This window comes from Maylandia zebra, linkage group LG2 (genome assembly GCF_041146795.1).
Source record: "Maylandia zebra isolate NMK-2024a linkage group LG2, Mzebra_GT3a, whole genome shotgun sequence".
Taxonomy (NCBI): Eukaryota; Metazoa; Chordata; class Actinopteri; order Cichliformes; family Cichlidae; genus Maylandia; species Maylandia zebra.
Window position 1 is genome coordinate 47,902,843 of NC_135168.1, and position 22,908 is coordinate 47,925,750.

General features: G+C 37.9%; 1 protein-coding gene across 3 annotated transcripts in view; it reads right to left on the bottom strand.

The window, feature by feature from the left end:
* gfra4b (GDNF family receptor alpha 4b) overlaps positions 1–22,908 on the bottom strand; it is a 60,965-nt gene that overhangs the window by 5,090 nt on the left and 32,967 nt on the right. For all 3 annotated transcript variants that reach the window (XM_076875791.1, XM_004545806.4, XM_004545805.4), the window contains 5 exons: positions 13,429–13,704; positions 11,092–11,172; positions 7,738–8,083; positions 6,405–6,514; positions 5,470–5,604 (listed from right to left, as the gene is read on the bottom strand). In XM_076875791.1, coding sequence (XP_076731906.1) covers positions 5,470–5,604; positions 6,405–6,514; positions 7,738–8,083; positions 11,092–11,172; positions 13,429–13,582 — 826 coding nt within the window. In that variant the 5' untranslated portion in view covers positions 13,583–13,704. The remainder of the gene's footprint in view (positions 1–5,469; positions 5,605–6,404; positions 6,515–7,737; positions 8,084–11,091; positions 11,173–13,428; positions 13,705–22,908) is intronic.

Consider the following 22,908-nt stretch of genomic DNA (forward strand, 5'->3'; position numbering starts at 1 on the left):
GAAAGACTGGCCAAAGATTCACCTCGCTACACATACCAAAGATATTCTCAATGTGTACAGGTTCTGTGATAGATATATGCTTGCCAGGGTCAGTAATAAGGACATTCATTATTCACACTCCAGAGCAGAGGTCATAAAAATATGAAGGAAAGAGAGGAAGTTTAAAAATTTGCATGGAAAACAAAGAGACTAGAGAAAGACATAATGCAAATACATGTATGGCAATGGTGACTAATTTATGTTGTGTCAGCTGAGAGTGTCTGAGAGTTACAGTTTAAAAAAGCATTATATACATTATATACAGGGAGTGCAGAATTATTAGGCAAGTTGTATTTTTGAGGAATAATTTTATTATTGAACAACAACCATGTTCTCAATGAACCCAAAAAACTCATTAATATCAAAGCTGAATGTTTTTGGAAGTAGTTTTTAGTTTGTTTTTAGTTGTAGCTATTTTAGTTTTAGCTATGTCAGAAATATACATTTCTGACATTCAAAAACAAAACAAAAACAAATCAGCGACCAATATAGCCACCTTTCTTTGCAAGGACACTCAAAAGCCTGCCATCCATGGATTCTGTCAGTGTTTTGATCTGTTCACCATCAACATTGCGTGCAGCAGCAACCACAGCCTCCCAGACACTGTTCAGAGAGGTGTACTGTTTTCCCTCCTTGTAAATCTCACATTTGATGATGGACCACAGGTTCTCAATGGGGTTCAGATCAGGTGAACAAGGAGGCCATGTCATTAGTTTTTCTTCTTTTATACCCTTTCTTGCAGCCACGCTGTGGAGTACTTGGACGCGTGTGATGGAGCATTGTCCTGCATGAAAATCATGTTTTTCTTGAAGGATGCAGACTTCTTCCTGTTTCTTGGCCCAGTCTTGACGTTTCAGCTTGTGTGTCTTGTTCAGTGGTGGTCGTCTTTCAGCCTTTCTTACCTTGGCCATGTCTCTGAGTATTGCACACCTTGTGCTTTTGGGCACTCCAGTGATGTTGCAGCTCTGAAATATGGCCAAACTGGTGGCAAGTGGCATCTTGGCAGCTGCACGCTTGACTTTTCTCAGTTCATGGGCAGTTATTTTGCGCCTTGGTTTTTCCACACGCTTCTTGCGACCCTGTTGAGTATTTTGAATGAAACGCTTGATTGTTCGATGATCACGCTTCAGAAGCTTTGCAATTTTGAGACTGCTGCATCCCTCTGCAAGATATCTCACTATTTTTGACTTTTCTGAGCCTGTCAAGTCCTTCTTTTGACCCATTTTGCCAAAGGAAAGGACGTTGCCTAATAATTCTGCACACCTGATATAGGGTGTTGATGTCATTAGACCACACCCCTTCTCATTACAGAGATTCACATCACCTAATATGCTTAATTGGTAGTAGGCTTTCCAGCCTATACAGCTTGGAGTAAGACAACATGCATGAAGAGGATGAAGTGGACAAAATACTCATTTGCCTAATAATTCTGCACTCCCTGTATATAGACATTTCAACAAATATCAGCAAGTTCTGCAAGGAAAGCTGTAGCATCCTTGTTACATGGCTACAGATAATCAAAGAGTGTGTCAGTGTACTTTAGTTTAACAGTTTCAAGCACTTTGGTTAGCAACACTATAAAAATAAAGTTTGGCCTATGTTATCTTATAAAGGTAAACAACAAAATGCTCACTACGTAAGTCAACAAACGTATCAGCATTGTTTCCCTCTTAAATAACAGGAGAACCTGGCAGATTAAATGCATGTACAGATGTGTGTAAAATACCTTTAAATTAACAATGAAGAATAAGTTAAAAGAATAAACATAAAACCAAAGTTCAAATGCAGCCTATACTTGCTAATTTGATAGTATAGATAGTATAGTACAAATAGGTGCTCTGTTTTAAAGATCAGATATCAATCAGATCTTTAAAGAATCTTTAAGATTCTCTTTAAGAAAGAGGTTTTTACAAGTATCTAAAGCAGGAAAGGACTATTAGTTTTCCAGAGCTTCCATAAGACACACGGGGCAGTCCCAATTTCTCATGTGGCCCCTTGAGAAAATTAATTGCCCACTCCTTTTCTAAACTCTTTTTTTTCTTTCAGAGGTGAGCAAGAAACAAATTCTTAGACACAATTTTTATCCCTTTTTTTGTTTGTTTGTTTGTTTCTCTTGGGCTACTAGAAATTTTAAAGTAATGTTATTGTTCTTTAGACCTTGATATCTTATGTCTGTGAAGGTTCTCAGTCATCCAGGTCATTGTAGTCAAAGGAGCTTGCAAAGAAAAGCGTCTTTCTACCTACCCACCAAGGTCTGAGGGATCTTCCAAGAATGGTGTGATTGTTTTCCTGAGCACTGATTGGTCAGTAGACAGTGCTTTTGCACATTTATCTCTTTTTTGATCACTTTAACACACCTGGGGAATTAAAAAATTTCCAAAATCTTCAACAGCATTTATTTTCCATCAGTTCTTTAAATAAGATATGATACGTTTTAAATAGGCTAATAATTACAGGGTTGCTTACATATAATTCAGTTAGAAGTGACTGTCTGAAAGAGCAGGTGGAATTACCAAGAAACCACATAAAGTGCAAATGATCGTGCAACATTTAAAAAAGTGTTTTGTTTCATTCATAAATGAAAGAATGAACCAGAGGGAGTGAGAAAGAGCACACTCTGAATTTTACAAAGAGACCCTTGATTTAAACACATCTCTCTCTGTGCCAGTGATGAAGTATGCTGGAAAACATTTTTCTCACTGAATCCCAACAGCTCCATCCTATCATTATGCCTGCCATGGAGCTTAATTTGGTTTTCATATCAAGCCCCTTGAATGTCCTGTATTACAGGTTATCAGTGAAAATTATACTGATTACAAAATTCATTTTTTCTGTTTTATCTTACAAATGAAATTACACTGCTCAACCAGGAGTTAAGTGGAAGGATGTGAAACCACAGAAATCAGAGCGAGCCAGCAATTTGGGAAAACAGGATTTGTTTCATCTCTACAGTTGCAGGCTCTGTCTTTTTACCTGTGCCAGATGCAGTTCAATTTCACATAAAGTAATGTACTATATAGTGAATATAATATGAAATATAAATGAGCAAAATTGTTAATATCCCCAGTAAGTCTCCCTGAAGTTTAACCCCTAACTTCATTCTGTAAACACTGAGTGGGTGGATGGAGCAGGGTGTATTTGTTTGTGTATGTGTACCTGCATGCATGTCCATTTTCATCTTTGCTCCTGATTTTCCTGCACAAGTTCCCAACAGTGTTACATTTCATGCACTTACACCTGTCATCCTGTACATCCTGCACACTTTACCCTCTTTTTTGGGAACTACTCAAATCGACTGCAAGTCAGTGGTGGAACGCAGCACTTCGCCTGTGTTACTGTGTATCCATCAAGACAGTGAAAAGATTTTGAACTCAGAAATTGTAGAAGAGAGGCGAATTTGGAAGATAATGAATGCAAGGCCTTTTGCTTTTATTGGATAGGACAGTGTAAACTCTAGTTAGAAGGGTGGGGAAGGAGTGTATGTGTGTGGGGGGTAACCCATAGGAAATGGTCTGGGGCAGAGTCAAACTCTCTGTCTAAATAAATAAATAAATCTTGTTACGATTCGGTGTTGTCAGTGTTTTGTTTTAGGCGTGACTGTTATGTGTTTCCTGCTTTACTCTGAAAGTCTGTCTTATCTCAGTGTGTTCAGTTTACGCTTCCTTGTCTCGTCAGTTCTGATTTGCCCCAGCTGTGTTTCCCTCCTGTTGTCCATTCCCTGATTGCTCCCTCTATGTATTTAAGCCCTGTGTTTCAGTTTGTCAGGTTGGTGATCTTCCCCCCTGGTTGTAAATAGTTTGGTGTTTTGATGTAAATAAATGTCTTAGTTTGCGTTGATGTAAATAGTTGTCGATACTTTCGTTTTGGGATTTTTTTGTGGAGACCCGTAGTAGTTTTTTTTGTTTTGTTTTTTTCCTTTATTTTTATTTTCCCTGTGTTGCACGCCGGTTGCCTAGGCCGGGGTGTAACAATCTGGGTAAATTGCCAGATGATTAAACATGCAACTATTTTGCTGGTAATACCTGAAATTAGGAAAGAAAATCAACAGCCTATTTATGCAAAATAATTCGTAATTTTATTGAGGGAGTTATATTGGAGGGGTCATAACCCCCCTAACCCCCCTGGAAATTACACCCCTGTGCTCAACCGTTTAAGGCAGGGCTGCCCAATCCCAGTCCTCGAGAGCTACTATCCTGCAGCTTTTAGATGCATCCCTACTCCAACACAGCTGAATCAAATGGTTTGATTACCTCTCCAGCATGCCATCATGTTTGGCAAAGGCCTGATAACAAGCCATTCATTTGATTCGGGTGTGTGGGAACAAGGATGCATCTAAAAGCTGCAGGACGGTAGCTCTCGAGGACCGGGATTGGGCAGCCCTGGTTTAAGGTATAGCAATGCATATGACAAGGATGAGCTTGACCATAATTTATGCCGAGAACAAGCCCAACACCAGCAAGGAGAGAAAACTGTTGAAATTGATTGGCCTTCTTCCCCAAGGAATGAGCGACCCCGCAGAACTGCCAGCATGGTGCAACCATGACCAGGACCTCAAATCTGATTAAGAACTTTTCATCCCAGATGCCACTAAAATTCATCAAGAAATGTTCCCTGTTCTAAATTCTGTTCTAGATCCAGTGACAACAAATATATAAGAGCTGCAATGTGTGACAAAACAAAATGGGCAGGCAGTCACAGTATACTTTCATCAAGTGTAGGAAATACATATGCAAGACCCAGCAAAATAGTCCCTCATGTGTCATATAGATCAGCAGACACGGGCTATTTGTTTTCCAGAGTGGCACTAATCTAGTCCGTTTCACAGAAGTAAACAGTTAGTTACCAGAAAACCTTCCTTCATTTATATTTGTTCAAGATAAACATATTTCTTTCTGCCTACAGTATATCTTGATTATGATTGATTTTTCTTTTTTCATTACATTTTGTCACGAGTATCACTTCTGTACATACGTGTGTTTTAACAGCGGTAAATTCTAAATATTAACCATACATGTGGTCTCCAATGCTTGCCATTGAGAAAAAGTAAACATCCATAAACTGCTATGGTTGTACCCCGCGTCTCGCCACGTGGCGGCTGGGAAATGCTTCAGCGCCAGCAAGTCCCTGACATGGATAAGCGGAAGAGAATGGATGGATGGTTGTGGTTGTATTGATTTAATAACACAATAAATGTTGGCAGAGTAACAAAAATATTGACATTACACAGGCAAGGGTTAATCTATAAACCAAAACTTACAAAAAAGGCGCATTAACCCTTTCTTTTGAACCACATATCACCAGTTAAACAGGCTGCCAACAGCATAGTCTAATGATTTATTCCCAAATATCTCTAAATGAACACAATCCTACAACAAAAACCTGAGTCTGTGCACTACTTTGTTGACATTAGAGTAAAAAGGTAGCACTCACTGAGACAGATGTTGTCTGTGAAATATCCCAGGAAATTCTCACACTCTTCTCTCTGGCTCCCACTGGCTGAGCATGAGCACCATGGGGCTACGCTGGACGTGGAGTTGTCAACATAGTTGGGAGTTATTGTACTTCCTGCAGAGAGACAGCGCCAGCCGTCAATCAATATTAAATGCGCATTGCTTTTGAGTTGTTACACTGTAATCATGATGCATTATTTTCTGAAGCCTTAATGGACTCTGCATTCCCTATACACTGACCTGATGTAAAAGCATGGTAATATTATAACACCACAGGTTAGATTAGCTGCAGTCATATTATATAATAGAGTGATGCTGAAAAATGCTCCAATTTTCTCTTTTTTAGGTCACAGAAGTCTCTGGCATTGAGATTGTTTTCTGTTCCCCCCCGCGCCCCCCAACATAGTGTTGGTGGGATTTCAAGTACTTTAATAAATACAAGACAAGAATGAAAACGCCAAGTGTGTGTTTGTGCTGAGGGGCACCATTTGAGATTCTTGAAATGCATTAGGTTAGCTCCTCTTTCCAGTGCATGGAAAAGAAATGTCTGCTCTACCTGCTCCTTTTCTTTTGCCACCTGTTATAAAACAGATTAAACCTCACTCTGCATAAAGAGCTTCAGTTTTTTCTGCAATGAGAGATATTTATACTTATACCATCTTATACCAAGCTGAACTTTGTCTTTTCGTTCTCCCACTCAATCTTAACCTGTTCTGTATTTATTAATTTAGCTTCTAGCTAGCTTTTGCTCATTCCGGTGCATTTAAGGCTGCACAGTTTTCTCTTTCCTTCTCTCTCCCAACATATGCCACACAGCGTCACTTACATACTGTCTTTTTCCTCCTACAGGTGGTGATTTTATGTTTTCGACTGTGTGTTTTCGCTCTCCGTGTTACATTCCAGATGTTCACATACCTATAAGCCCTGTGTAGGCAAGGAGGCAGGCTCTATAGTTCTCTTGCTTGCAGCCACTGGCAGATGTTTTGGACGGTTCACAGTCATACTGAAACTGTGCCAGACGAGACCTATAAAAACACAAAATGCATACTAGTTAGGAAGAACACAACAGAACTCTACATTTTTATCTAAAAGGTTTGCTGATTTCATTTTTACATATCATTTCTTACTCTAAGTAACTTAAGTTATAACTCAGTCATTTAATTAAGAGTTTGCTGCTCCAACATTAAAGAAATATTGCAGGCCAAGGTGAAGAGTGAAAGCACTGAGCTGTAATGTGAAAGTGATAGAAAGAGTAATATATTTCATTCCCCAGACCTGGGATCATTAGTAAAGCCCTCTGAGTCTAATGGGGCTGTGGAAAAATAATGGCCATGACCAGAGATAGCAATGAGTGATAACTCTGATCCATCTGGCTCTTTATCTGTGCTAAATATTTAATGTGTTATTCCAACAGGCTCTCTGGGGTGTTCTAACCACTGGTGGTACAAAGCTTTAGGGTAAAACAGCAGGCCATTTTGTTGATTGAGTGGCTGTTTATTTAGTTTCAAAGAGCCATACGATTGAACAGCACTGGCCTAAATATGTATGGAGAATACAAGTAAAATCTATATCCAAGAAAAACAAGAGAAACTAGAGTATTTAGCAATATCAAAGCTGGAGTAAACAATTATCTTAGTGCCGTGTGTTGCTGTATCAAAATAAGATGCATAGTGATAAATGCTTTCCAACAAAAAACTTTTACTCATGCAGGTTGCTGAAGAAGGCTGCATTTAGAAACTTTTATTTTTTTCTTCTTCTGGGAGAAAATGCCATCTGCAATTGATTAACTAGTTGGTAATACCCTCGCTCTTACTTTGAAAGAGTCGTTTTTGCTGTTCAGTCCTTTCCGTTTCCTGCTTTCTCACCAGCTACCTTCTCCAGAGAGAAACTCTAACTTCAGTAGCTGGTGATGTTAGTCTTGTTCTGCCCTGGAAAATTTACTTCAGGCTTGAATTACCCTCTAGCCAGAACCTGTAGCAGGTGAAAAACTGGTTTTGGCTCCAAAGCAGAACAAGAAGTACAACCGTGACCTCACTGGGGAGGTGTCTGACTATATCTGCTGGTTATTTATTTCCCAAAAACTGAAAAAACTGTTGAAAAATTATATTTGTAAGGAGAAACCAATAACATGTTGATATTATATAAATAATTTATGGATGCAAGCAAACCTCCTTTATGTTTTGATGCATACATTTGCCAAGTGGAGTCTGTTATTAGTCTATTATTACGTATTTACTTCTGTTCCTACCTGCACACATAGTCAGCTTTGCAGATCCTCATCTGTGCAATGCAGTTGGGTTTATCCACCGTTTCATACGAGCAGCTGGGCACAATGGTCTGCCTTCGACGCTCTGCACAGGCTGTGTCCGTACATGGGCAGAAGAGCAGCTCATGTGTATAATCAGCAGGAACACGGTCAAAGAACCTGCGCAGGGCCTTATTGCATTTGGGCCGGTTGCACAGGCCTGACTTGGCAGTGGGTTTGATACAAGCCGAGACATATTCTGTGCGGAGCTTCTGGCACAAGTCGTCCACATTGCAAGCCTTGGCTGCATCCAGGCAGCGATTCACAGTTGTCATGCCAACATCAGAGTCTGTGGACGGAAGTAAGGTTAGTGACAAGGTTTCAACAGAAAACTAATCGAGAGGTTTTGTGTGTATGTGAATGAGAACATAAGCATGTACTAGTTTACCAATTCATCCTGATGAGATGTAATCTCCTGTTGTTAAAACATCAGATAAGGAGTTTGGAATTGAACATCAGGTTTAAGGAGGAAGTGTGTGTGTAAACAAAAAATGGGGGACTTGTTTTTGACTATCAGAAAAACAAAAGGAGCATCAGACGAAGAGTCTGGCCTTCAGTGCTTTGAACATAGCACAATGTCATAATTTTGAATGATTGGTTGATTGCTTTATTTCAACTCTATATTTAACACCCCTCTATGACCTTATACTGGAGAAATTTTTTTTTTTTTTTTTTTAAGTGTTTCATATTTGGTAGAGCGCAGTGGTTAGCACTATTGCCTCACATCAGAAGGTCCTGAAGGTGCGAATCGAGCCAGGGCCTTTCTGTGTGAGGTTTGAATGTTTCTCTGTGTTTGTCTGGATTCTCCCCTTTGCAGTCCAAAGACATGCAGCTAGTAGGGTTAGGTTAACTGGTCTGTCTAAATTGCTCATAGATATGAATGAGTGTGTGAATGGTTGTCTGTCACTCTGTTAGCCCTGTGACAGACTGGAGAACTGTCCAGGGTCTACCCTGCCTCTGGCCCTATCATAACTGAGATGCGCTCCTTTAATCTGAATATTGTGAATCTTTGAATTTAATTTGCCTTTTAAATTGTACCCCGTCCCCCAGCCCAACAGAAAAATTATGAACACTCAATTGTTCCTTTTTTTCTAATTTGAATTCCACAGGGTCGCAGAATTTAAACATGACAGTAAGAAAAGAAAAATTGTGCTTTCACAAAACCCAGTAAGACGTGCAATTCTTGTTACTTTTCTGCAGAATGTACACCAGAACGTTTACATGTATTTACCCACACCTCCACAAAGTAGGTTAAATAAGGTATTACCAGAGAACAGTAAAGAATTTTAATGTATTATTATAGAGTCCTTAACTTACGACATAAAGCGCCTTGGAGTATTTGTTTTACTGATTTGGTGCTTAAAAAAAACCTGAATTAAATGCAAAGTGATTTCTGAGTTGCCATGTCCTTTGCTTTAGACAAGACTGAAATGCTTGTCAACAGCTAAAATACTTCACTATCAGACTTTTAACTACTTACTTTTTATCTTTTACTTTACAAGATCTCATCTTCCATTTCTTATTTCATGGTGACTGTAAATCTTCAGTCGTATGTAACATCCAATAGCACAGGTACACAAACTTATTGTAACAAGTTATCTTTTGCATCAGAACACTATTGTTATACTAATGTAATATTGAATTAAAGGTTTTGACATCTAAAATTAAGAGTCTATGAGGTAAAATTTTAGATGTCATGACTAATTATAAATTAACATGAAACATAACATGTTTCATTATATTATAGGTAAAATATATCAAAATCATTAGGAGTTTTTTGTTTGTTTGTTTTTTTAACTAAGGATGTGTTGGATTATAATGCCCTGCATATAAGTTACTGTTCACTTATACTTCCTGTTTTTTCTTACTGTGTGGAACTGTGGGGCATGACCCTCAAAACAATAAATCCAATAGTTATGTTACAAAAAAAAGAGTAATAGGGGTCATTAACAAGTCTGGATATTATGATCACACTGAGCCATTGTTTCTCAGGTTCGATATGATGAAACTGGTTTAAATTAAATGCAAACAAATGAAATGTGTTGTTGTTGTTGTTGTTGTGTGTGGTTTTTTTTTGTTTGTTTTTTTTTTTTTAAACAATGCTAATTAAGTTCAAGCTAAATCTAAGGTACTCTCAAACTGCGTGTGAAGGTTTTTCTCAGTGTGGGAGATTAAGTTTGACTTGAGAGATTTTTTTTCTATTTTATTATAATAAAGCAAAGAAAGAGATTCAACAAAGATTTATTTCTGTTGTTGGGATTAAATTGTGGAATGATGTTAATATGTGCATAAAAATGTGCAATTCATTATTCTGTTTGTTGATGTTTGTTAATGATAAGAATATAGGCGGGGCATAAATATAGGGACTACTGAGCCTGTTCAGTGATTTATTAGTATTATTATTATTGAAGAGTGTTATTTTTTTTTTGCTCGTAATATATGACGACTGAACTAATAAATATATATCAAATATCAAATATTTCTGTGTAGATCTGCCACTGAAATGAGCAGCACAGTGATTGCAGCTTTTGCTACTTTGTGACAATTTGTGAATGAGCCTTTGGGATTTATGTTGGGAAATGTGGAAGTGAGCTGACCTCTGTGAGTTGTGTACTTCAGAGATGAGTGATAAGCTTGTTTACATATATTTTTTTTAAAGCTGGCAGGTCCTCTGGTCAAACTAGATGAAGACAGCGGTGCAGTTTATGAAATGTCAACGGAGAAAAGTCAGCAATATTTTAATAACTGATTTATTTTTAGTTCTTTTTTTGGGCTAAATGCCAAATATTTGGTCCCAGTTTTTAACATAAACATTTGCTACTTGTGTTCATTATTTATGAATTTGGTTTTGTTGTGTTGGTTCCAGTCCCATTCCCAGCAGATTCATATAATGTAGAGCCAAAACATGGCTTTGGCTCTTGATAACAATGACCACATCAGTATCAAAACCTGATTTCAGCTGTTCTTAAATAAAACTTTGCCTCATTTGATAAGGGATATTTAGTTCAGTCTGTTGTCATTCGGTGTTATATTAAGCTAGTATGTTCTTTTCATAGGCCAGATTTGGAATAGTCACTTATTTTAAGACAGTAGTATCAAAAAATGCCTCCATTAGTATGCTTTGACGTTCATGGATTATGTTATTTCAGCTGAGTCTGAGATGTGAATGTTTATATTGGGCATGTTTACAGTGAAAAGGCTTTGGCGTAATGTTGTATACTTAATAGAACACAAACATCTTCAAAGGGTAAAGGGGTTTACAATATGGTGAAAGTTAATGAAGGTTGGTGAACTTGCCAGCAGAAATAGAGGCCAAGCGGACATAGTTGTAATCCCTCTCCACTGTCTCATAAGGGTAACTCTCCACCAGCTTGAGTCCTGGGGAAAAAAACAACACACAGTTAGGAATAAAGGCTTCAGTAGGCACTACAGTTTATCTAAATCTCAAGAAACACAAATAATGGCATGTAGTCATTTTTATTTAGTCACTGAGACTCCAGTTCACTCAGTCATAAATTACACACACATTCCCTCAGCTTATTATTCATTTGTCAGGGTTATTGTGTTATTTTCAACCCACTCGCCAATGCTGGCATTTACGTTTCTGTAGCCACATGTATAATCCAAACATTTCTCAACCTAAAAAGGGTTTCATATCTATATTTATATCGACATTGCGGTATTTTTAAACACTCATGGTGCTCTTTGTTTTCAGAAAATAGAATGGGGGTAAGTATAATAACATCTATGAACATAAATAACAAATGATATACTTTATTGTACACCACATGTGGAATCCCCCAGTAATCCAGTCCTCTTATACAGGCTTGCTTACAGCCTCTGGCCACAATTTAATTTTCCGCCACACACTTCCTGTAGACCTTTTCATGAAATATGAACACTAGTTGCATTCTTAACGGTGCCTCAAAATAACTGATTCTTGATTAATTGTTTAGGTTGACACTGAGAACAGTTCACTTTATTTACAAATGTCTGGAATCTATCTATTATCAGTGACAAAGTATTCCTTGGGGAGCCATGAGAAGACTGGAACCAGCCTTTCAGTAGGAGAGTGCTCCTCTGTCTGTTATCCTCCTCAGCCTGTTGCTTCTTGCTTTGATTTTCTGCTGTGCCATGTTGTTTGATGAACAGCGCAACTGATATATGAGCCTCTATTGGCCTTTCACAGATAAATAAGCATCGGTGTGTATGTTATCCAATATGTCTGTTTTTTCTTTTTACTGAATCTAATGTTGATAAATTGCATTTCATTTAAAATTTCTCTCTCATAGGTTACCCAGCAGAGTGCCTTCGACTTTATTGCTGGCTGTACCTTTCAGCACTGCCCACACCACATACGATACTATCACAGCAAAGCGGACGGTGGTGAAAAGTCATGCAGTGTCTTTGTAGTAAGTTGCCAATTAGGTTGCAAAAACATTGCTTTAAAGTTAATAAATATCTCATTATTTTCCCTTTACTTCAATGTAACTTTAACATGATCTGTGTTTATCCGGTATAACAGCCTGTGACCCGAGCTCTGCTTCACAACGCATTTTAAATTTCACCTAGCTATTCCAAATATGTTAAGTATTGAAACTAAGCATTAACGTAAATTGTTGTTGTTGTTTTTTAAGTAACAATGTAACAAATGATAAAACACTGAGTAGAATGAATTATAAGGTGCAGAAAAACCAAATGTAAGGTCCATATGAGGGCATAGGGTGTCAAGAGGGTAGCAGAGTATTGGCTGGTGTATGATTACTAATTTTTTATTTTTTTTTTAACGCTCTGGATCTGCATATGCACCCATACAAACAGTATTGGTCAGGCTCTAATCTGACATAGTCCATACTGGCCACATATACATTCCTGCTATCCATTTTAGCCAAAGATAATCTGTTCAAAGCCTGTTCTTTTATTCTGATCATTCTTTTGTATTTATCAATGGACTCTCATGTACATATATACATCAATGCTGACAGTGTTTATTATCATTAGTCGTGACTTCTGATCACCACCTCCTGGGAGACACTGTCTCTGCCTGAGAATGGTAGACAACCGAAAAAACAACAGCAAAAAAAGAACATTTAAAAAATATAGAAAAAAAAAAGAAATGGCTGAAGTGCTTAAGTGATATTCTATAAGCTAAGCTAACCGGTCTGGATGCTAATTTATCTATAAATTACGTATGACTTTGAATGCTTGACAATTTTCTTAATTATTTCTTTGCTTCATCATAATGTTGTGTTTTTAAAAAGCCAAGAACCAATTGTTTCTGCAGGTGGTAAGAATATGCTTTCATGCCACAGAAACTAAATTCTGGCCATACGTAGGTCTATAAACAAGGGCATGTACACAGCCTGGGTGGCTTCCAAACATAAATGTATTTCATTGCTCCACATAGGTAATGTATGCTAAAAACATGTTACCTGACAAACGGGCAAATGGTTGTTACGCCCAACCTTCATTTTATTCCATCAAAATGGCAAAGCCACCAGTTTACATGCTGTAAAATGTATACATATAACGAGAAACACATTTTGGTTCAGATAGATTGAGATTGTGTGTGTGTGTGTGTGTGTGTGTGTGTGTGTGTGTGTGTGTGTGTGTGTGTGTGTGTGTGTTAGATACCATGTATGATAGACTGGTGCAGACTCCAGTAGATGCTTAGACAGTTCTTCTCCTTCTTCATTCCTCGTTTACATTGGCAGCCATGTAAAGGACTGGACAGCAGAGCAGACACTGCACTGGCACACTGGCTCCTGGCGCCCGGGCCCAGTTTCATGCTGCCATTGCCTGCCACACACTGGCGCAAAGTACGAAGACGTGGACTACAAGTCTCATCACTCGAGCACGAGTCTCCGGCCACCAAGCAGTCTCTACTGGCATGTACAACCTCTAACAGAGCTGTTTCAGGAAAAAATGAGAGAAATGTAGAAACATGAGGGGATTGGAAAAAGCAGTTAATGTGTAAGATCATGAGATGAAAAAAAGACCCATGCTAATGCAGACCAATAGTGCATAAGAAGAAAGGGGAAGGAAAGAATTGACACTTTGAATAAATTGTAAAGTGTTCTGAAAAGTACAGAATTTTAAAACAGCCGGAGATTTTATTGTGAAATCCTGCCAATGTAATGGTTGAGGTGAGCAGGACAATGAACGAGTTTACTCTCTTTTGTATATTTCATGCTTGTGTGGTAACATATTGACCATTTCATTCTAAAACCAAGTGAAATATAACTATTACTCTGTTTGTTTCCATAGCTTCCATTAATATTTTAACAGAAATGCCTAAAATGACCACTGCAAAATTACAGTGAACAAATCCCCTGCAACTGTTGATGGAAAACCCCCACCTGCAAACAAGGTCACTCTTTGCTCTTGCCATTATGAATTTTTATTCCATTGTGGTTTCTTGTTTGTAAAACTTCCCCAAAACCTAGAAAAATGAGCTTTGCTTCTCATGGTTGGGTCTATGAGCCAAATAGGGCAGCGGAACATTTTTGGACAATATGCAGTTGGCCACATGATAAAAGAGAAGACACAATAGTAAAAAACCAGCTGAAGTTTGATGAGAGATTATTTCCAGACAGCAGTCAGTTGATATTGAACTTAAAATCACCTAATGAATCAGCATGTTTCAGACCTGACTAAATATAACAGATGAAGACTTTAAGCTTTGAGTTATAATAATTTAATATAAACCTAGAAATGGACATGATATGTCGACACATCAAAGAGGAGAAAAGGAGTCTTGATAGTTAAAAGCATGAATTAATACGTCTTTGTGTCCAGAAATGGAAAATAGAGTTTTGCATAAAGTATATCAGATCTTTTTGTTGAGGTTCAGTATTTCTTTCACACAGAGTTTCTCTTTACGTCAGAAAAGTACGAACTGAAGAACTGAGCACACCTACTCTGAAAACAAACCTATTACTTTATAGGTTTGTTCAAATTCAGTGGATAACTGGATGACATGTATTTGGACTATTCAGTACCTTGCAAATGGCCCTGCAGGCTACAGCATTTGCTGCTTTATTGAGAAGAGAACAGCTTCAAGGATGAAGATATGAAAATAATGTCTCTGCATATTGTGCATGTATTTTATTCAGTTACTGTGGGAAACCTCTTGAATGGCAGACCTATACAGATGCTAATTCATGTCCTTAACAATTCATTACCAGACCTTGTCCCGAGTAGCTTGGACTCCTACAGTTGTACTGCATGACTCAAGCTCATTCTATTCAATATGCTGAGGTTCTTGAACCTCCAATGAGTGTCATTTACAGAACATGTTAAGAACATTATTGATTAAGAGGAACACACACACATTCATCTGTTGCTTTGGTGAAGAAAGGCTTTTAATTAAGGTTTAGAATAAAGTGAAATAACCTCCAAGCAAAAGGCTTTTTTCTTTCTTCTACAGCCAACTGGGCTCTGTTGTTTGTGTTAACATTCTGTCCACTTTTGTCAGATTTCTCAGAATATGTTTTTGTCTATTTAAGTCACAAACCCCTTTAAGTGCTGCCATTTCTAAGGATGCTCCTTGTGTACATTTGTATCTTAGGGAAATTCTGTAAACATATTCCTTAGCATGGCCTGCAGGAAACCAATTGTATCTTTTTATTCAAACAGTGAAAAATCATACCACCTTCATTTCACATGAAATCTTTTACCCCATCAGCTAAAACCACATTTTTCCATTTCATGCTGTTTTCATCTGCTTACACAGCGGGTATTTCTGGGGCAACATTGTCTCAGCTACCGTTTTGATCTCTAAAACATATATGCATACTCAGGAACAATGTATTAAAAAAACAAATAATTTTCCATTCAGTCAGCACTATGCTATCAATTACATCTCCTTCCAAAGCTGGAGCTTTACTCAAACCCCACAGGTGTCCTGCGTCTCACTCACATCAGGAGTTATGCATACGCTCATATTCTATTCATCACATACCAGCTAAGCGCAGACATGTGGATGCTGGGTTGGGGAAAAGTTGCAGCCAATGCCAGTGTCCTGGAAGGCCAGATGGTCAGTTGCAAATTTATCCCAAGCCTTTCTTTACAGCTATGTCTGTCAGTTTGTGCTGCCTGGGCAGAAGCTGGAATAGACACCATACATCATGAATGCAAATTAGCCACTTGATTTGACATTTCCAATAAGCCTGTCTCAATGTACCAGTAGGGTTAGCCAATTAACCATGTCAGTAATCAATGCGTTCCAAGGCTCAGTTAAGTCCTCAGTTTCCCTGCCACATACATCACAGGCAGATTAGCTGATCAGTTACCCTCGTGCGCCAGCTTAATCGTCCACTTCAAGAGAGATAAAATGGAAGATGAAACTTAATGAAGTCAGCTGGAATGTTACCGTCACTCCTATGTCTCTATAAAGCTGTGAAGCTGTGGGCTAAAATGGCAACACACTGGTGCATGTAATGAGTGTCTTTTTTCCAGTGCTTTTAGAATTTGTAAATTATCTTGGATAGCTGGATTAAAACTAGCAGCCTCACATTAAAGTGATTATATGACTGCTTAGCCAAGGGTGTTAGCCAACGTGATACAAGCCATTGTAGTGTAACTGCTCATTTAACACAATTGTGGCTCTATTTTTGCTCTATTTTGCAGCGCTAAACCTGTACTGAGACAAAGGGAGTTTGGTTCACGTGGGGCTTTTTTTCTTCATATGCAGCTCTTGAGTCATTTTCTGCCACCAAACAATTGTGGTTAAGCCAAGGCACTTGCAGAGCTCCCGCAATACACGGGCAAATATTGTAATTTGTAATTAATAATTTATTTTACCATTTTTTTTCCATCTACTGCAGAGTGGCGTGTGCACTGAAATACAGTTTATTTCTGCAACTGATGAAGATTCTTGCCTATAATCCAATCCACTAAAGTGTGATCCAGTTACAAAGAAATGTCAATACTGACGTTGTGTTTGATAAGTGAGCAGTCTGTCTATGCAGTTAATTAAACACCTGTAGTCATTACAGACCAGCAGAGATTATATGATTTGCGAGAGGGGCTCTACTAATTCACATGGGTGGCAACGCAGCAATTTCATTGAATCACAAGGCTCTGTGTTACCATTGTTCAGGATTTAAAGATAAATAATGATAAATAATCTGGTGTACCTGTAGCACCACAAAATGATCCATCCTATAAATTAAGATTCTAATTATACTAGAATTTAATCTTGATATGATAACTAAGAAAAAACCAATAACCATTGCCATTTTCAATACCATGGAAGGAAAAATGACAATAAATTAATAAGATAATCTATAATGTATTGTAGTTTATGTACTTATAAGTATATGTACAGTGTACAATGACAGTGCTATTTTAAGCTCTTTCACATAGTGTCAAAATAAAGTCAACATGATTATCATGTATTTATAACATATTAAATTTTAAGTATTAACTAAAAATTTCAAGATATTTTTAAATAGCAAAAAGCAGAAATATTTCAAGGTTTTGTCTTTAATACGTTGCTTAGAGATGGTGGTGACTCTCAAAGCAGAGCCAGTGAGAACCGAATGAGAATTGATAAGGAATTGAATCAATGATAACAGAACCAGAATCTCTAAATTCTTATCAATTCCCATCCCTAGTAACCTATGACATAATTTAAAGCTTATCATACCTCACTAGTGCCTCCCTGGTAATATAGATATATTTTATGTTGCCACAGCGCAAAACTATTGAGACTGCTCAGTTTAGTATTGACAAATCTTCCAAAGCATGTCTGGCTACTTTTTAACCAAAGTTTTTCAATCATTCGGTTCCATCAAGTCCATAAAAGGAAGAATAACCTAATGGCCTAAATATAAGAAATCAGAGATATCAGAGAATATGTGAAACTATTGGGATGGGTATCAGGTAATGTGCAAACAGTGGGGGCACAGAAAGGAAAAAAGTCCTAGGATCTCAATTATCACCACATATAAAACCCAACAGCAAAGTAATTAACATATAATGCACCACACAAGCACGAATGTTGGCAACGGCATCGGCCACTTACGTAGGTTACATAGTAAACTCTACAAAGATTCAACACAGAGGTCTACATCTGGGTAATTGATAATAGTTAAACAGTGTCTGGGATTGCATCAAGGAGGCCATCTGGCATAAAAACACAAAAAGAAGAAAGAAAAAAAGAAATCCACCTCCAAACATGATGTGGAGCTTCCTGCTGTGATAGCATCGTGTGAATAAGGAAGGAACTGAAAGTAGCTTCTAGCACATTAGACCAAAAAAAACCAAAAACAAGAAGCAACACACAAAAAGACCCTGATTAAGACACATGACACTGGGACCGGAGAGATAAAAGAACAAAACACAGAGAAGAACATGGGGAAGGAAACAATACAGGGGCCAGGGCTACAATCATTTTATCTAGACGACGAGTACAGACAACCACTGAGACAATTCAGAGAGAAACCAGAAAGACACTATTACAAATGCATTTAACACTTTAATTCACACATCAGAAGTCCTTAACATATAAAGTGTTCCACATGACATAATTTAATAACATTCAAATGAAATTTGCTCTTACTCCTTCTTGATCTACGAATGGTCACAATGAACTTCTTAAGTTTGGCATTTTACCTCTGAGAGAAAAGTGAACCTCAACTTCCTGTGAATGTGATCTAAGTCTTAATGTTCTGTGAAATTTGGCCGCCTTTTCAGTGATGACATCTACGAGGTTATGATTTAAATGAATTGTTAGTGAGCGTAAATTGTTCTTCCAGTGTATCAATCTTCTTAGCAGAGATGTAGCCTGTGCCTTTCTATTATAACTTATTGCCGTCTGATGCTCTGCATAAGGCAATATTATTTCCACTCATAGCACAAAATTAGTAACTTCAGACATCAAAGCAGAGTAGATTGAATTTGGAAAAATGAAGCCGCAAAATAGCATCTTCATTCAGAATAAAGCAAAGTCAGCCGCACTTATACTTCATGTTAGACATCAAACAAATAGCACATGAAGACCTAAATAGGCCTGTAATTTAGCTTCAAAGTTTTGAAAGCAGTCTGACTTTCAGCAGAATACATCACGTTATGAGCTACACACATTTCTTTTCAGTTTAGAAATATTATCCATTCAGTTGATCCCATTCCAACAAGAGATATTTCCCACTTTTACTAAGGAAAATGTTTAGCATCATATAAATTGTTTACTGAGAGCTTCGGTGCAAATATGCGACCACATTACCAGGAACAGGTACAATAGCAAGTCCAAGACACACACATGAAGGAGCTATTTTTGAGGTGAGCTCATTTGCCCAAACATAAGATTCATAGCACTTAAAGCACAGTTAAAAAGCACCACCAAAACTGGGCCTTAAGAACCAGGATTATAGGACGCTCTAGTGATGAAAGGACAACCAATGAAAGATGAAATAAATGCCTGACAGCAGGAGTAGCATGAAGGGCTACAGTGAAAGAGTTCATTATAATACAAAGACTGTCTCACTAGTTTAAATCAGTCAGCCAATAACCTACTCTCATTCTTTTATATTATATTATTAGGATATAAATATTAGGAGATTAGATTTTTTTAGTGTAGCAGGAGTTCAGGCAGACCACAGAATCAGAGCAAATGTTGCAGATGTTTTGTTTAAGCTGCTTTACTGTCCCCAGTTGCTTCACTTCTGCAAGCTACTTTGAAACCCACTTCTCGTCTGTGGTGAGATCTTGCTTGTGGTCTGTCTACAAATTTCCACGCATGTACATGTAAGGTAGTGGTGGGCGGATCGATCCAAATATCGATTGTATCGATACCAAGTCGGCATCGGTATCTGATCAATACTAGCCTGGTGAGATCGATTCTTTACTTTAAGTTCTGCTCTTGTTTGCAATGGTGTACTTTCAGCAAAGACGAAACAGCCAGGTCGCCGGACTCGCCGCTCCTGTGTCAGCGAAGACCAGGCACATTTTGCCCCCCTTGTGTTTAGGTGTTGTGCTGTCACGTGACTTACACGCTTTGGGGGTTGTTAAGTTGTTTACATATTAATCATATTTTCACCAGTTGTTTTTGTTGAGAATTTTAATTGTAATTTTTGTATTATAGTTTCTCAACAGTACCTGTTTGTTTGAATTTGTTTACTGGTTTGCGTGCACTTTAAAACAAAACAAAAAAAACACTTGATAATTTTCATGCTTCCCAGCATCATTTACTCTTACAATAATCACTCGGTTGCTGTAAAACTACATCAACAGCTACAGCTCTCCCACTGCCAGCTGTACACATCACCACCAAAAACTACAACAGCACAAGCAGAGCACAGGTTTTAAGCCGGCCAGGCATGATTGTAGATGCCGTGCAGGTGAGTCCATCTCACCTGCACGGCATCGCAGACCATGGCCCGCCACAATAATAAAGCGTTTTCGATTTAATTATAAATTTTGTCCTAATTATCTCCTGGGTTTGAACTATTTAATAATAAAAAAGGAAACATCACAAAAACAAAAAAAAACTCAAGGTCATTAAATGACGCATCCACCTTATTTATTGAAAATATTGATATCGTTATAGGCAATACTGGCCTGTATTTACTTGGTATAGGATCAATACAAAAATATGCAGTATCGCACACCATTGATTTAAGGCCACAGTGGTCCTAGAATAAACCAGTACTGCCAAATAGAAATGACTGCAGATAGTAATGAGAACCGGTGATTCTAAACTGGCCACAGGTGTGAATGTGAACTTAAATAGCTGTCGATTTCTCTCTTGGTTAGCTCTGTGATAGACTTATGACCTGCCCAGGGTGCACCCTGCCTCTAGCCCTATGAGCTATAGATAGGCTTTAAATGGCCCCCACCCCTCAACAACCTTAAACTGGATAAGCAGTTAAGAAAATTAATGGATGGGTGGATTTTCTCTGTAACAGCCATTTAAAGTATTTACATTCTGTATGTTTATTTTCCTTGGTAGCAGAATAGCTTGCTATTCCCCCACTGGGTTCAAATCACCTTCACACTCACAGGGGATTCATTTGAAACAACGCATGCATGTAATCAGCATTTTAGTTTGTAATTTAACTTGTGGCTATCAGCCTCACTGTTTACTGTTCACTTTCCCAGCTGTGTCAGAGCTCTACTAAGATAACAGTAATTCTAACAAAATATTTCCTGCTGCAGCTGCATCACATTAAAAGCAGTCAACAGGAAGACTGAGTTGGCTCTTATTTTGATAGTGACAGAAAATGGAATATTAAGATCCACCATGTGTTATTATCAAACAAAATTGTTCTCTTTAAATTTTCCATATGGATCATTTTAGAGAAACATGAAGGAGCAGTGATTGAACTGCACACTTCCAAATCCTCGCCATGGTAACAAACTCCTTAGTGTGCCTCACGGCCATGTGCTAAACTTTTCACGCAGTGTGCAGAGCGAAATCAGATTGCAGCTGCAATTGCAGTATCTTATTTGAGACAGAGTGACAGAAGTCTGTTACAGCAAGCACTAAAAACCTGTATTCCTCTAAATGACGTCTCAGGTCCCTGAGATTGCATCAGGTCTTGGATAGAAACCATTTAGTTCCCTGATAACAATCTCTCTCCTCCAGCAACATGAACGACCCCGTCTTTAATCAATGCTTTCCCTCAGAGGAGCTTCAGCCCAAAAGGAGTGACTCTTCTTCCTTTCACTTATCCAAAGATTCACAAAAACACTGCACTGAAACACTTGTGTGAATAACAAAAATATACCACACTCATCCTTAAAAATATCAAAATTACACGTGTCTGCTACTCTGGATCAACTATAATTATCAATAAACCCTAATCCTTCTTTGTGATGCTGCATGTACTCACATCTTTGCCAAAGCTCTTATTTTCAATATTCTTATTATAAATTACTGTTACTGGAAGCAGTAGCATTCATATGCTTGCCAGACAAGTTTTCTTTTCAACTGTGTGTACTTAAGTCTTTTTTTCCATTTTGCCAGTTGTATACTTTAGAATTCTTCGTCCCTGCTATGCAGTTAGAGAAAAAAACAAACAAACAAATTGATCCTATAATGCAAGGGCTGCTGTGTGAAGGGAACAAATCCTAAACAAAAGATTATATTTGAATGCATGAAAGAGGCTTTTTGTTATTCATGGCTTGAATTCCTGATTCAGTTGAGCATCCGTGTCAGTTTGATCTAAGGGCTAGATGCAACAAAAATGACTGGCACAGCTACAAAAGTATCCTAGCACTGATGTTTGTTTAGCTCTGTGTCAATGTGAACTGCTATCCTTTTGAGAAGCCGTAACTTTGGTCTTGGATGAAAATGTGTTATCAAGTGAAATGTGAGATTAAGGCGTTTGGGGTTTAAAGATACCTTAAGTAACTTATGACACTAAAAGAATTATATAGCCCAAGTCACATGAGAGCTGTCTGGATAAAGTGTGCCAATCGCCATAGGCTAAGTGTGGAGACATTTTGGAAGTATTTTATGTCCAAAGAGTCAGTTCTAAGAGTTATCTCGCTCACATTGCACACTGTCTGTTGCTTAAATACCAAGATCAGAGATTTTAAATGTATCTGTCAGCACGCTAAAATTCTGTGAATGTATTTACTGAATATTTAACACTAAACACATGAAAATATTATTTGCGAGTTTTTGAAGTTTTGCAAAAAGCTACAAATGTCAACCTCATAGAGTCATTATGTCAGCCAAGTACAAATAAAGGAAGATTTTAAATATCAAGAGTTTTACTTTGCAGTTACATAAAGGTTTTAAAAAAAGACAAAGATGCATTGGGGTGTTGAGGCTGAGAAGCAATTCCTGCTCTCCAGCCTGTATGTTCACATTTCACCTTTACTGTTAAAGACGGGCTATCCCTTGTCGAGACCGACTGCATGAACAGGCCAGTTATTGTCCCCCCATGAAAAACAGAGCGACTTGATAAAGTAGTTGATCAACTGAACAATAAGCATTGCTGTTAGTAGATCCAGTAGATACATTTAAACAGATTTTATATGTAATGAATAAATGTGAATACCACATGACTAAGAAGTAGAAGTGAAAAATGAAATGAGAGGTGGAATCTAAATCCATTACTCATTTAGATTGTCTCATCTTTAAAATGCTGTTCCTCCAGG